The 17436-nt window shown below is 33.3% G+C and overlaps 1 protein-coding gene across 1 annotated transcript in view; it reads left to right on the forward strand.

Moving 5' to 3' along the window:
* Window positions 1-17436, forward strand: part of LOC122523105 (nephrin-like) — a 130596-nt gene that overhangs the window by 16478 nt on the left and 96682 nt on the right. The window contains exon 3 of the mRNA XM_043644687.1: window positions 2693-2825. Within this exon, the coding sequence (XP_043500622.1) occupies window positions 2693-2825 (133 nt within the window). The remainder of the gene's footprint in view (window positions 1-2692; window positions 2826-17436) is intronic.

Raw genomic sequence — 17436 nt, forward strand, 5'->3', positions numbered from 1 at the left:
TAATCGATATCAAGTCACGTACATTTATCACGGCTGTCATTGCACCACTTCAGCCTAGCCACCTTAAGAATAATTGGACTAACGAGAAAGGACTCGATTAGCCCAATAACGACTTCGTTTCGTTGCTGATCCAATTTCAAGCTTCAGGACCATGTGATTTCGATTATAGTGCGAACGTGTCGGGTTAGTTTTTATTGATGATTATGATAGGTCAATCGTTTAAGCTCGAAAAACTGGATCCAAATAAACCTTTTGATTCTGTCTGTGCATGTCTACATATGTATTTGTTTAACCTTCAAATATCACATTGAATGAACGTCTAGCTACCTTTCTAAATTTACGCTAGGAAAATTATTATTGATCTAGATATAAGGTAAATTATTATTTGTTATGTGTCCTTATTACTCTCCCTTTTACCGGCTTGAGAGACCTTGTTGACCTCTTTCCACAGCCCTGACACACATCCCGAGAGTCAACAGCACACGGTGTTCCGAAACGATGAACTCATTCAAGTACTAACCATGCCCATAGCTGTTTAACTTTAGTAATCCAACGGGAACTAGTTCTTTCAACGGAACTTATTAGTTGTTTTACTTTTTATTTATTGTAAGCTGAATTATTAGAATACGTAACTTGTGAAAATTCTTAAAAGAATAAAATTTGGAGAGAAGAAGTTACCATGCTTTTGTTTAATTAAAAGTAATAACTGTAATAATTATAATTGTGTTAATAGTAGTACGAGTTTTAAAAGTTGTATGTTGAATTCAAAAAATGAACTGTACAAAATATTTTTAGTTATTTTCGTTTCGTATCAAAGTCCACACGTTACACGTGTTACTCCGGTATCAAAATCGCTAAACAAATTGACTTGAAATTCGTAACAAAAATCAGATTACACGAAACGTGAATTCGCGAAAAATTTTCATTCGTTTTGATTTCCTTTCTCGACATTCAATATGAGCACTTCGAAAATTGACAAATTCATGAAAAAAATAGTTATTTTAAAAATAATACGACCCTGTAACATACATATTTTTCTCCCAAATGTTTTATAAGAAGAATACAAAATATCGAAAGAATGAAAATTTCTGTTTTTATACTCGAATGAAAAATGTTCATATTTCAAATACGAAGTTTGTCAATACGTCGCGCGGAACAAATGTGAAGAAATGGAGTAATTGTTCTCTAAACAAAAAGTTAGAAAATCTATAGCAATTAAATTGGAAAAGCGAAGCTACCTGTCTGACCAGATTGACATAGGAGAAATTGAGAGGCATCTGTTGCAAGCTCGCTACGTTGGTTGTATCTAATGCGAAAAAGCTATCACGAGGAGACACGTCTAAAAAAAAATAAAAATATCACTACCTTGTGTCCTACATAATAAAAAAGAAAAAAGATAAAAGTTAATAAAATTATCTAAGATCGTTTTACGAATATGCACAACGAAGGAAATATAAATAAAATTACATTTATTTATAAATTTAATCGACGTTATGTTAAAATTAGGTTAAAAAATATATACTCCCGTATGATAATCATAGTATTGATATAAAACGTAAGAAATTGGAAATCTTCTTGGATACATTTTTCGTTCCCCTTCTCAAACAAAAATAAAAATATAAAAAGGAAAATAATATTGACCGCGTTGGAGAACGATTCGGTCGAACGCGAAAGTCGAATGCGGTAGGATTATTCATGAGCCGTTGGAAAAGCGAATACGAGACCGAGTTACCCGATAAAAATCTGCATTATTGCCGGAAGTGCTCGTCGACGAACTCACGACCGTGCGACCGAATGGTAAGTGTCGCGAACCGTGCTTAAGGATCCACTTCGCTTCGAACGTCGACCCATTTGCTTTATACAGGAACTTGGCTTTATTCAAGCTCGCATTTCTTTTACGCCCTTGCGGCCGATACTCAACGAATAGAGTTTTTCGAAAAGGTCTTATCCCATTTTCGTAAGCGCTTTCTTTCTCTCTTATAATTTCCTCGCATGATAATCAAGGAGATCATTCGTCGGATCCGAATTGACATAATTTACGTCACGAATCCAACGTTTCGTCTTAAGGCTTGAAAATTTTAATCATAAAATTTACACATGTTTTATTATAATATTAATACAAATAAATAAATATCCTTATTTGACAATAAATGATAGGAAAACTGTAACCAACAAAATTAGAACGATAATAATATTACTTCTTTTTTTTTTATTATATAGTTTTTGATTTAAATAGAAATTTATTTCAAATGTATACGTAAGAAAGATATTTCAAAAATATAACAAAAAAAAAAACGTCGTTCTATTTCACCTGAAACTATTAATTATCATCAGTTTAACGACAATGGTTCATGATACAGTAAATATTATTTTTAATTATTAAAATACACTGTAAGTGTGTCAACAGTACAGTTCTTGAAAATTTTAAAGATCCTTTAAACATTTAATATCGCTAGAAGAATAAATCAGAAACGTAACGTATAAAAATGACTTTTTCTTTAGGAAGTTAAGAAAAAGCTGAGAATTTTATTTCAACACAATAGAATGTTCTTTAAATGATTAAAAGAAAACGCAAGCGAGGAAAAATACTTTCCTTGAAAAATCTTTGAAGAAATTCTATTCTTTAGGAAACGTAGAGATAGTTTTTGCGCGCGCCGAAAGAAGCTCACAGTTTTCATCGATCGTGTTTCAGTACCCATGGTGTCGATACAAGGGGTGGCCGGTCAAAGAGCGATTTTACCTTGTAACATACAACCACGGGAACCGAACGATGCCGTCACTATGGTCCTATGGTTCAGGAAGGATAACGGCGATCCTTTATACAGGTAAGCCATACGAGTACGAAGAATTGATTAAATTTCTTCATTTTTCATTTCTTTCCTAAACTACAATATGTTCAAACAATTTTAAATGCTGGATAATTACAAATGATTCATCAAGTCTTAAGAAAGGTTAATTATGAAATAATGAACGACGTATAAAAAGAAAGAAAAAGAGGATCTCAAATCTTAATGAGACCTGATAAATCATTTTTAGTAATAGTAGTACATGGTTAATTTCCGTTCACAGCTAAAAAATTACGGTCGATTTATATAATTGTTTATTTTTCTCTTTTACAAATATAAATTTTATTGTTTTACAAATGAATCAACTGCAATCATTACCTGTATTTATATAACATATAAAAATGATCATCTCTGTTGAATGAAAAAAATGAAAAGAACTGGTGAAACAGATCCGCTTGAAAAAATAATAAAAAATAAAAAATATATAAAAGAATAAAAAAGAATAATTTTTTTAAGAGTATTATCTTGATATAATTATTGTCGTTACTTTTCTTCTAAGTTCTCGCGGAGAATTTCACAAAAGAAGATAAATAATGCCCTCTATTATGGTTTGCAAGGCTACGTAATATCTAGATTTTGTAAATAAATAGTCTTTTCTCGGGCGGAAAAGGACGATAAAAGAGGGAAAAGGAAAAGCGAAAGAGAAAACCGGCAAGTTAAAATGTCGGTGGTTACAATGGAAGTAAATTATTTCCTTCTACTCGTTGTTCGACGACAATAAAGAAACTAAGAAAAATGAATACATTTTTATCGTATTTTAGAATAAAAAAGAATAAAATCGTAATCATCGATGGTTGTATTAATATCGTATGATACAAGCAAGAAACGTACAGGTTTCTACCACGGAAAAGCAAAGATTGGCCTTGGAAGAAATAAGAATCATTCTTATTCGTTGTTTTTAGATACGTTTGTACGTTCACAATTGTTTGTACAATGTACATTCATCGACGTAATGGATTTGCGCTAGCTAGTACTGTTCAAAGAAAGAGATAAAGAGAGAGAGAGAGAGAGAAAAATGGGAATCATACGGAAAACCAGGGATTTTGCTAAACCGCAAATCGTCTTATGCTCTATCCTTTACACGTTAGTTTTGTCGACGGACGATTCGAGCCTCGTAAATATCTTCTTTATTGGAAGAACCATAAAAGCAGGATCAGAATCGAACCGAACCGAAAGTACTACCGTTTTCCGTGCTAAAGCACGTAGAAAAATGTTCAGTTCCCCCTTCTTACTCGGAAAACATCTTCCTATTTGAACATTACCAACTTTTATTTGTCTGGCAATAGTAGCAATACGTTTCGATACCGCTCGTATCTTACAAAGTATCCCTAACTTTCCTAAAACATATCTACTTTTTATTTGGCTCGAATAAACTCATTAAGAACGGTCTTAAGGATACTAATACTGAACGATCACTTGTTTTCCAAACAATCGAAATATTTTTGAAATATTTTATTACTGAGATCAGTAATCAACTTTTTGCCTGTAATTTTTATTTTCATCTACAATCGTGAGAAAAATTGGATTTGCGAATAAAAAATAGTAAAAAAAATTGCAACAAAATATGTATACTATAATAAAATATTCATGTAGGCGTGGCAGGCAAATCATGTAAAAAGCGCGCGGCAATAAACGTGTTAAATATTATAAATATTAATGATAAAGAATTACAAGAATGCTTAAATTCATTGAGTTGAGTTATACTTGAATGCGGTTATTAATTCTATCTCTAGTTTATAACTGTAGTATTACACTGTGGTAAAAAGTTATTATTAATAACGAAAGCATTCACAAATAATCTTTTCTGAATGAGAACTATCTTCATTATACAATCTGAACATACAAATTGATATTGAAGTATTTTCCAAAACCATGACTAGAATTCGTACTAGGTGTACTTATAGGTGTTTACAAACATGTGTGCTTTTGAATGATACTTTACAATATTCATAATTTAACAGCGAGTAAGTTATCTACATTATTAAAAAAGAAATTATTTGAAGAGGAAACAAAATACTGAAGACAGATATAGGCGGTCATAGTAGGCCTAAGAATGTAACGCATATTCTTCTGAACTAGCTTTCAAAATTCAAGTTAGAAATCTTGCTGTCTCGGTGTAACTCATTCTTCAATTATAGTTCACCGGATATAAGGCGAACGAACTAATGAATGAATGAATGAATAAACGAACGAACGAACAAGCCGAGCCCTTGTAAACGTTTTAGTTTGGTCGAGCAGCAGATTTTTATGGTTAACGAGAACAGATAACGGCTCTTTGAAATAGCTCTCACGTGCATTTTTGTTATAATGCAAACTCGCACAACGTTATTGGGTTTCATATCGCGTCGTGCTTTATACCGAGATACAACTACGAAAAAATCACATAGCACATGTTATAAAAATTTTTCATTATAATGCAACTGTAATTAACAACGCTAGCAGACGACAGGAGTTCCCTTGAAAGACACGAGTTTTATATGAATTTTTCTGCTACTTTATGCTAAAATTATTTTTTCTCAATATAAAAAAAACATCAGCATATTATTACGCGTATCGGTGTATTTTTTTTTTTATTCTTACCTTTTTTAATATCGAAGATAAAATTTCTTTAAATATTCGATAATACAGTCACGAGCATTTCTTAAAGTATACGAGTTTTCTATGAAACTTCCTGCTACTCGTATCATTTTTTATTTATATTATGAATATCTATCTGTTATATTATCATGCATATATTTTGAATTATATTTTCTGAATCTCGATGACACCCTTTCTTAAAATATTCCATTGTGGAATATCATTGTGATGGAACGATACCGAACGATTTGAATTTCTAGTCATATATCCCCCTTATTATCGGGCACTCGATCGAATTCGACTACAGACTCGGATATTCAGGGGTTGATAATATCATGGACATGAGTATATCCGTATATATGTATATGTATACGTCGCGTCACCTTTCTCAAGTAGATGATAGGTAACACGGTCTTCAAGCCACCTAATCGTCTATCAATCTCCGCGAACCTCATCTGTTTACCAATTTTAACAAATATTAACATGAATATCTATATTGATCTACTAGTTATACAGAATCTATGTAAATGAGTAAAAAGTATATCCATTTATAATTTAAATAAATATTTACAGGAAATTTGCTTTCTCAAAGCCTTAAAATATAGAATACCTGGATATTTTAATATATATTTCAACTTTTTAAATGCGTAAAAAATTTGTTTATTTTTGCTTTAAGTTTATATATTATAAGTAAAGGGAGTTCAACAAAGTTTCTATAATTTCGACTACTTTTTGTTTTTAATTTAAATTGTGCATTTTTATATAATCCATCTAAAATGGTTAAAAAAAAACAATTTTTTTAGTCATTTTAGTTATTATAAACAAAAACGTTCAAAAATGGTTTGGAAATATTGAAACTTTTCAATAGAAAATATTTTACTCTCCAAAACAATATTCGAATCCCAGTTTAGTGAACCCGAGGGTCCAATGTTTGTAACGATATTTATATTTCATGTTATTTCATATAGTAATACTTGTTATTTGCATTGTTCTCATACACTATACTCATAATACTGATTTTTATTTTTCTATAGAAGTCTAGTCAAATTTTGATTTGGTTTATATCTAATAAACATATCACTAAAATCACTTCGCATAAAATTATAATACACTTTAAAAACGTATTAATTAAAATGATTGTACAGTTGACATTTTAAATATTTATTATATTATATTAGTTGTAAAACATTAAAAAATACTCAATCAAATAAAACCAAGAGTAGCTGCTCAAGAGAGTACTCACATTCGGTATTGTAACGTTAAGAAAAGAATATAAATCGATAGAAAAAAGTATGAAGGGAAAGAAGAAAATATCGCAATAATGATACACCCTAACTCAAAAGTCTTATTGTTAGCACTATCGATGGGAAAGGATAGGTAGGAGATGCGTATCTATCGTTACGGTTGTGAAAGCGATTCTTACAGACTAACATATCGGATAACGAGGAAGCCACAACTCATCCGCTCCGCTTAGGATCCAACAAGCATCGTCGACACGGATTCAAACGTATCCCCGGGCGCATCCTTAAACCTTTAAACGTGCACGACGTGATATTGCGCTGGCTATGTTATTAAGCCGTGTTCCGTCCTATCCTCCTCTCTCGCAAACTTTCAACCCTTGTTCGAAAGCAGCTTAGTGACGCGTATCATTTCAAATACTCCCTTTTTATCCAAATTATTTCTATTCGGCTGTCCTATTTCTTTTTTTGTTTTTTTCTTTTTCTATACCTTTGTGTAATATATTTTAAAATCAAATGTCTAAGGTTACATATATATACACCCAATTACGTTAGAAAAATTATCTTAAAAAAATATATGAAAATGTTGAAACACTGACTTTTTGTTTTTTGAGAATAGTTTTATGAAAAGTACTCCGAACGGGCAATACAATTAATATTGATGAATGCCACTCGACTGTATCAATAAATGCATGTTTCATATAACGGATCTGCATTGTTAACTCTTTTATTGCAATATTTAATGTTTGATATTGCAAATTCGAAAATCGAGTCATGTTTTAGTTATTCACAAAATTCATATTGTTATGAATAAATAAACAATTTCCTATCAAAGCCACGAATGCAAGAATATCCAAACAAAACCAGAACGTCTCGCAAACATGTGGATATTACTGAATACGTGTACGATGAAGCCACTAAAAAAACCACTACAAATGATATATAATTACAGATAATAATGATAAGTAATTAAAGTGCTTGGTGCGTAAAGTAGAATAAAATAAAAAATAGATCAAATTGGAGATAAGTTTCTCGTACGAGTTTCTCTGTACAAGTTTCTCTTACATTGGAACGTTAGCAAAAGCAGGGATTGACAAGAAGCGCTGATCGGGCTAACAGTTAACCACTGATGGTACTAATGCTGACGCTGACACGTCGTCGTTAGGTGTTAACGGTGCAAAGCCTCGCGACACTCGGTTAAACGCTACGTAGCTCCGCGGAAACGTTCTCTCGTCGATCGAGCGGACAATTGTCCTCGCGTTCGCGCTTCCATTGTGGTAGCCTTACATGTACCGATTAGGGGTGCACGCTTGCCCGCTCGTACTTGGTTACTCTCACTCTCTCTCACTCTCTCTCACACTCCCTCATTCTCTCATTCTCACTCACCCACTCTTGCGAGAGAAAGCTCCAGGTATAGCGTTCATGTATGCGTTACACACCGATTCAAATTATCGTCCCATTGTCCGCGTCGTTGCACGATATAACGGCGGATTTCTACGATATGCTGCTTCGTTCTACGAACGAATCGGCAAGCCCTTCCTATTATCCGTTATTGTCAGCTATTGTTACACGTCGTTCGTTCCGCGATTAAACCGCTGTCCTTTCTGATTTACGCACTGCGATTCCCGAAAATATGCAATTTACTTGCAATTCAATGAACATTGATCGATACCTTGTCCATGTTATCGCATAATCTATAAAATAATAGTTCTTTACTATGATATGTTACGACGAGCTAGCCTTTTAACAATATAACATTGCTTGTCTCAATGTGGCAATAATTAAGGGATACCAAGTTAATGCGAACCGATCTAATACGTATTAAGATTCATATTTACACGTTACCAAACGTTGGAAATTCATAAACTATTAACATTGATGTAGATAACTTTAGGCATGTGTATCATATCATAGGATTATATCATTGACTCCTCCTCTCGTCATCCAAACCATCGCTGTTTCTAATTAGTCCCAACTATCGAAGGACGACTAACGATCGATCTTTGAACATTGTTCCCGTTTTGCGTTACTCGCTTTCAATACGCACAATGCTCTAATTTCACGACGGTTTATAGGTACGTATCATTTCGAGATATGATCGATCCCATCACTTATGCAATCAACAATGGCATCGGTTTACTCGCATAACATCATCGATCGCATTTTAGTACGTAATTAAAGTTCTCTCTTCCAATTGGACATCGCCCTTTATCGTAACTTACTGCGACAAGCTCATGTTCGATCTGCAATCGCTATCGAGTATCAATTGTTTACAATTAGTAGAGGTTTGTTATTTGCTACATTTATTACAATCAATGTAAACTTATTTTATCTTAAATAAGTTCGGTAAAACATTTATACGAATTTAATAACGAATCGATCGCTAAACTTTCTATATAAACGTTGATATACTCTATAATCTTCGTGTAACGTGTTCAAAAATTTGACAATGAACATACGTTTTACCTCATGCAATATTTCCCTCGACGATTTGCATTATGTACTCGAGCCGACGATATAAATAGCTTGCACAGATTCAAATGCGTTCATTTTACAGGCAGTAATTTTACCGTCGGCATTTTGTTAACGCAAAGCACACCACTAAAAGGAAAAAACTCTGGAGAGCATTGACAAAGCTTACGCATGCGCATTGCTACACGGAATTAAAATATTCTCATACACGCTATTCCCTTTTACACTGTTCCTCGTATATGTATGAATATACATGCATGTACATACATACGTACATACATAAATCGCGGGAAACCATCTACCAATCTTTTTACAACCAGGATAAAAGATGCTCCGTTGCTTTTCTTCCTTCCTAGAGGAAGCTACGAATTTTCAATCTTTTATTTAACAAAATTCCCGACTGTGTCGATTATTCCTTTCTAAATTTTACTATTCTAAAATTCAACTTATATTTCCAAATTTTTTACAATATTAAAACAAATTTTAACAAAATATTTTACATAATTTTATCTTATAATGTAAAAAAAAATTGAAGTTATAATAAAAAGCAAAATTTATTTCTGAATTTGGAGAAAAATAAATTCTATTTGAAAAGTATATTTTTTCACTGAGCAATAATGTAAACTTAATAACAATTTTATTACTTTTTCATTTAACATTTCTACGATTTCTTTTTCGTAATATCAGAATCATATTTGATAATATAAGAAAAACGAGTGTAATGGATTTGATCGTTTAATTGTAATTTTAAAAACGCTGGAGAGCAATATATAATATCTCAACGATTTCCGATACATTTCAAAAATACGTTCATTTCGTTGATAGTAGGAGTAAATAATGATAGAACTCGATGCGGTTCGTCGGAGAGTAAGATCATTTGTAAAATTTGGACTGCAAGCTGTCCTTCGATTATATCCATTTTTCTTAAGATCGCCTAAAACCATTAAGTATTTGTAAGGTATTGTGTAGCTACAAAATATATCGATAAAGAATTACACGTATCGATTTCTTTCAGGTCATCGTCTATTTTCGGCTCCGTTCGATAACTTCGTCTTTCCTATACCTTAAATATATACATACACACATACATTTCTAACATACGTTGAAAGAAATGAGAACCAATGTTTCTCCTAGCGCGGAATGAGTGCTATACAAATGTTTTCTATTTTTTTATCGCACACGTTACTCTCTCTCTCTCTCTCTCTCTTTCTCATTTTTCGATATCCGTGCTTTCGTTCATGATAATTCGATCCATCGATTTGGACGTTTGAACGTTGATAAAACTACTGTATTCTTGTCTCCTTAAATATACGTAAGAATTAACATAAAAATAATATTAGATATCGGTCGGAATTTAAAACAACTCTGTACTTGTCAAATTAGTATTAAAAAAATTCAATGAAAACAACGCATTTCAATATTGGGAATAAATATTAAAAACCACAATTTTTTACTCGCCAGTGCTTGAAAACAGTATCGAACTGTTCGACGATATATCAAAAGTAAATAACGTCAAAATTCTTCCCACAGAAATATTATAAATGATCTACGGCAGAAAACTTTCCTAAAATATTTCACCGTCGAATTTATAACAACGTTTGTTTAAACTATTACTATTTTTTTCAACCGTCCAAAAACGTTCGTGCTTATCGTACTAAAACAGCGTACCAACAGTTTTATCTCCGTTCAAACTTGTTTCCGCGTCATTTTTAACCCGCTACAAACATTACCCAATACGTTCTATGCGATATAGACCATTCATGTCGCACGTTTAAATGCCCTCTATTGAGGATAAAAATGAAGTAATATTTCGGATACTTTGTAAAATATTTATAGAGTCTGTCTGCAACAGCTCGATAGGAATGCTATTATTAAAAATATCAAAGGGATCGTTAATTGAACGTAAATTTCAGAATTTCGATTTAAATAATCATAAAATAGAAAAAAATTAAGTTATGTGTTGATAATAGATCAAGATTTTCAAGAGCGAGAGAAAGAGAGAGAGAGACAGAGAGACAGAATTTGTACCTGACTGTGAAACGATAAGAGAATAAAAAAGGAAGAGAGAGAGAGAGAGAGAGAGAGAAAGAAAGAGAAAGAGTGAAAGAATGTTAGTCATTGCCGTTGTAGCGGACTCCGGAAACTTTTATCTGCTTATGCTTTATTTCGAGGTGCGGAACGGTCCATATTGGTAGAAAAAACGCACGCGAACCTTGTGTAAACTGTAAACACACCGGAGAAGACATTTAAACGACGAATATAAAAATGTGGCTCCCTTCGTGAAGCGAGTCCCTTTTGTTTCTGTCATCCATTTATGCATGGCGACTGCTGCTGCTTAATCCTCACGCCTCTTCTGTTCATCCCTCCTAACCCCACCAGCTCAACTCGTTGCCCTTTCCTCTATTTTCTCTCTCTCTCTCTCTCTTTCTCTCTCAGTCTCTCTTTATTCTTCTTTATTACTCCCTTCTCTCACTCGCAACTCTGCTATTACCACGTCACAGACTTGTTTCAAGCTCGTTTAATCGTCCCCACGCATTCCTAGCCAAGAGCCGTGAAACCGTCCAAGAAAAGGATAATAAAAACAACAAAATGAACAAAACAAAACGAAATAATACAAACACTTTCCATCATTACAAACCATCTCCATTTGTAATATTTAAATTAATTAACAAGCTTATATCGTACTAATTACTTGGTAGAATTTATGGATAAGCAAGAGAAGAGGAAAAAAGAAAAGAAGTAGGGCGGAATGGAATAATTTTTTTGTCTGTTCCACTTGTGTTTTATTGGTTAACTCGAGAATGATAAAGGAATGGATTTGGTATATTGAAATTCGATGATATTAAAAAGTCGGTGAAAAGGTCTTGGGGAATATCGAAAAAGGGAACAATTTTCTTCGGCAAAAAGATCGATAGCGGACGATGTCGAGATTTGGCCTCGAGTGAAGAGTGAAATAAGGAATCGAAGGTAGAAGAAAAAGAGTAATGGACGGCATCGGAGTTATTGCCTTTCGTAAGACGAGGATCTACCGAGAGAGAATACGTGGATGCGCGATATTGAATGACTTACGAAGAAATATAATGTAATTTGTTACACCTAATTTATCGTCCACGTCAAATATTTTTTTGCTTTTATTTTATTTTAATTTTTTTTTTTTAATTAATTTTTTTAAGTATATCAAGACGATTGTTAATAAGCCTAATTAAAATTTGCATCATCGAAACGTAATATTACGAAACGAGTTTTCGAATAAAATATTACGCGAGTTGCGAATTTTCGTTTACGTAAATCGTACCTCTATATAAAAAATTAACGAAATTTCTGGAATCTCGTGTTAATCTTGTTGAACGTTTAGAGACGCAAAATCGCTGTAAATGTCAGTAATGGCTATATAATAATCGGATATTATATTCAACGATTGAATCGATATCCTTCTCATTATGCCATGGCAGGATTCTCATTTAGAAGAATAATGGCAGAGAATTGTGGGTTTTACAATGATATTGGAATAAAGGAAAGATGAACGAGTATAGTTGGGTATCGTGATTCACACAAGCTTTGACGAATTCTGAAGGACGTTCCTTGAGAAAGATTTGTTTAAATCTAAAATTTGGCCAGTATACCGATTTCCTTTGATTCCACGATAAAACAGAAAAAAAAAAAGAAAAAAAACCAAAATATGAATAACAGTAATTATTTTCAGTTCTCACGACGCATAAAACAAGAAACGTTATTACATAAAGATCTTACATCACGCGGCGAGAGGACATTTAATTTTACAAGCATAAAAAGAAGACAAAATTAATTTCATAGTAGTTCTAACACGAAGAAAACCTTTTACGAATCTATTCCACGATTAAAAAGCGCTTTATCATTGTCACTCGCGACAGCACGCGACTCATAATGGGTAAAAGTTATCGCACGAGAATTACATTCGTTCTTTAGGTGTGTAAGAAAGTGAATGAGAATGAAGAAAAAGAATAAGAAGAAAAAGAAAGAAAGTATCATCATCCCATTCAATATTCTACCTCATTCCAAGGATACTTTTTTCTGAAAATCTATTGAAACGAATCATTTACAAGGATTACAACAAAAACAACAACAAAATTCATATTCTCATCACCGATGACGCCGGATCTTCTGTGCATTTCATCGAGTATATTATTTATGACATTTAAAGCAACATATTAATAAAAAAGAAAAAAAAAAAAGAGAAAAAAAAAAAAGACCAAATCTATATACCGCGTAACGAGTATAGTAGCCAAGTGACGTAGCTAGACGCTAATTGCAGTCGCTTCTCTTTCTCCTCCCCTCGTACTCGACGTCGACGCCTCCGCGTTATTAGAATTTCTACGAACCCCGTTTATTATTACGTCAGAAGGATATAATCTCTACGGACTAGGTTTTTCGCTTCTGGAGTTTTCGTAATTAAATATCATTTTGTCATTGTCACTCTTACCGGCCTCCGGGCGAGAGCACCCGTGTCGTATAGCGAACGAAAGTTAAAGCTAGCAAATTATATTTCCTCCTCGATGGAGAGTGCGTATAAAAGTGAAAGAGAGTAAGAGATAACGACAGACAGAACGAAAGAGAAAGAGAAAGAGAAAGAGAAAGAGAGAGTGAGAGAGAAAGAGAGAGAAAGTAAGTAAGTAAGAAGGAAAGAAAGAAAGAGAAAGCCTAAAAAGAAAAAGGAAGGAAAAAAGATAGGAAAAGGGTAGAAAAAAAGAAAGAAAATACAGTGCCGCAGTGGCGACGCCGTCTGCAATTACAATGCTTTAATTTTATGCGCGAAGTTAAGCTCCTTTTAAGAGTCCCGGGAGTGGTTAAATCCTCCTACCCTCTCCCTCACCCCAACCCCCACCCCCTCCCGCTCTCCCATGAAACATTCGTTCTACTGACACTACCGTATTCATGGGACTACCTTCTTTTAGCTCGTAGAAGACAGGAGGACCGCTTTCGGAAGGCGCCAGCAATTATTTTAATTTGTTTAGAGGCCATCTGCCTTCTCTGCTTTCACCTCCTACGCCTTTCTCTCGCTCTCTTTCTTCTCTTTCCTATTTTTTCCTTCTCTTACATCTTACCTCGCTTTACCTCTTCTTTTCTCTCTTCTTCTTCTTCTTCTTCTTCTTCATCTTCATCTTTATCTTATTTTTTTCTTATTGCTTTTCGCTTTTTTTTCACGCCTTAAAACGAATGTTTCTCTGCGAATCCTCAACGAGTAACATCTTTACTCTTTTTAAAAGCTTCTCTTTTTCTCTCTCTTTCTCTTTCTCTCTCTCTTGTTGTTTTTTTTTCGACGTTTGTTATTGGAAAAGTTCATTTATGTTCACGTCAAATGGAAAACGTGTAAAAAAAAAAATCACTTAGACGATATTATTAATATGTAATCTTGATGGAAACCAGTAGACCGTGACCATGTAAATTTCTGTTATCGACCACACTATATATTGCGTTTCCTCCTCCAACTTCCCCTTTGACAACAACATTAACTATTCAGTTCGATGCTTCTATTAACCACTGCTCCGTATAGGTCAGTATGGTTAACTCTTTGAATGAACTCAATGAGCGACAGCCTTAGAACGCGCACAAATCCTTAGGGATAACTATGCATATATAGCAGTTAACTCTGCGAACGTTGAAAATGAGAACACGATCAGACTTACGTATGATTAATCGAAAATATTTTAATTTAGTTTCAAAACAAAAATATTATAGCAAGAAAATAGAAATAACGTTGCTCGGAAGATTCGAATTTCTGTTGAAAGATGCAATCATTACTTTTTGTAAAATTGAATCAACACCCGTTTTAACTTACGTACAAAAATTTGATTAATTTGAAATTAATTGATATGGGTGTATGTGAGTGTAACAGAGATTTTTCTCAATTACTAGGTGTTACAGGATCGGTGCCTTGATCGGTACTACGTTATTTACTTATCATTAAACATGCCGTTGTAACTGTGATATCGATTGTTGTTGCGTTGTGAATTGTTGAACACCGTTTGATGAATTCGTTGCTTGCAGCTATGTGATTTGCTGCTACGATGCTTGCGTTTTCTTTCTTGGTACAGGTTCTGCTGCGTCATCAGAAGCTGATGCAATTTCTATGCAATTGAGTGATGAGGATTGAATGAATGCTTATGCTGTTGTTTCGAGGGTTTTTATAGAAAGAAGATGATCGTCATTCCTTCTCTAGGCTGATTGTCCAATAACAGTAAAGTCCACCCCCCCATAGACCATCGATCCAGAAGGCTAACGTTTTTTAGAGAATGTGATAATGAAAAGTATGCAACGGGAGAAACTTATTTAGGAAAAAGGAATTCGTTTCTCTTGCTAGGAACGCGTGTGTTTACTCCACAAATCGACGCCACTTGAAGGATCTATCTGCCGAAGGTTTTGTAGCACCGATACCTCTCGAATGATATCTGGGTTTGTTTGCCAGTTTTATGGCCTTCAAAAATGTGCTATGATATTTATTCTGCATTTTCTAGTACGATTCTCACGGTCCGAAACAGTATCGGAAAATATGTTGTTATTCGTTTTATTCCGTTTGTTGCGTTTTTAAGTAACACTAGGTTCGATTAGTATTTATTTTGATAGAACATTAATTCATTCCTCCACAAGTCTTCCTAAGGCAATATTACATTCAAGGTCATTTAAACTGTATACGGTTTCATCGCGATCAATATAAAATTTAGATGAGTTATCAGAGCGAACAGTGAATCAGAGAGAATAATCTTCCAGGCGGGATCATAAACGTGAGCAGCGAATCAGCTATAATCAAATACAAGTGAGATACAAAATACATTGAGGGATAACGAAGGAACAAACTATCACAGTTTACGAGCAGACACATCAAACTAATTTATACGCACTTATAACAGAAACAAAGAGAAACCGTAATAACTAGGATCCGCATAAGCTTGAATAAATGGTAGTGTTTCTCCTGTTTGCATCATTGATTAGTCATATTCGTGATAACTGAATTTGTAGCCAAACTTAAACGAATAAGTTTAAATCATATTATTTATAATTCGTGTCAGATCATTGGGCTGTGTTGCATTATTAAACTATGAATCTTAGATTGATTTTACAATGAAAGAAATTTTATAAGCAATTAAATATCATTGCAATACAAATTCTACCGCTAATATGTTTAAATAAACTAATAACACGTATGAGAAATTTAATCAATGCGATTATTTCATAAAAACTAACTAAATTTCTAATAAATTAAAAATCAGATAAAATTAGCTGATCTTAAATTCTCTTAATCATAGTAATATCTTATAGACTGCATTAGTATATATAATAATGCATAATATAATATATATAATAATGCATCGGACAGTTAAATTTTGTAATGTACAGACAATCTAGCAAAAACTAAAGTAGGATAGGTCGTCACCAGAAGAGTGCAAGAAACTGACAGATAGGAAACCATCGTTTGCAATCCCTTCCCCCTCTATTTGACAAGCAACTTGCCAAATTTTGAGAGATCGAATTTATGACACGTACGCGACCATTATCCGAAAAAGCGATGGCCTGCAAGAGACACTTTCAGGAACATGTCACGCATGAATCGCACGAAAGATATATGGTCAAGCTTTCCTTCGATGACAAGAAGGAAAATCTAACAGACTCTTATCAACTAGCGCAAAAAGGATTCGAAGGACTGAAAGAACGATTTTAGCACCAAAACGAACAACATTCTGCTATTGTGGAAAGAGAATGGGCTTGTGGGAACATATGACCACAATAATGGACTAAATGACACACAAGGGATGTTTCTTACTTCATCGCGCAGTAAGCAAGGGGGTAGTAAGAAATATAATAGAATCAACTAACCAATAATATAATCAATTATAACAATATCATTATATCGTCAATGTGTTTTATTGAATGATAGGACCGAAAGCAAAATATGTTTTTATAATTTCTAAATTTTCGCACATGAAATTAAATCTAACAAAATTATATATTATTTTCATTATAATAAAATTATTTCTAATTAAAATGTAAAATTTTGTTCAAAGATTTTCTTCGTAGAAATTTTTAAAAAGTGGCTTCTTTTTTTTCTGTAATTTATCGAATTATCCTCGTAGACACGAGACTTTAATAAGATTAGATAGCATTAATAAATTTTTCCACGAGTCTTTTACATACAGTATAGAATGAAAAAAGAGTCATCTATTTTTCTATTAACTCGATCCATTAAGTAAACGGTCTTTGTTTTTTGTAATAGCATGATGGTGCTTAACGAACTATTGGGAGGGTATACGTCAATAACATACTCGATGGAA

The sequence above is a fragment of the Polistes fuscatus genome, unplaced genomic scaffold (assembly GCF_010416935.1).
Source record: "Polistes fuscatus isolate 324 unplaced genomic scaffold, CU_Pfus_HIC Scaffold1, whole genome shotgun sequence".
In the NCBI taxonomy this organism is placed as follows: domain Eukaryota; kingdom Metazoa; phylum Arthropoda; class Insecta; order Hymenoptera; family Vespidae; genus Polistes; species Polistes fuscatus.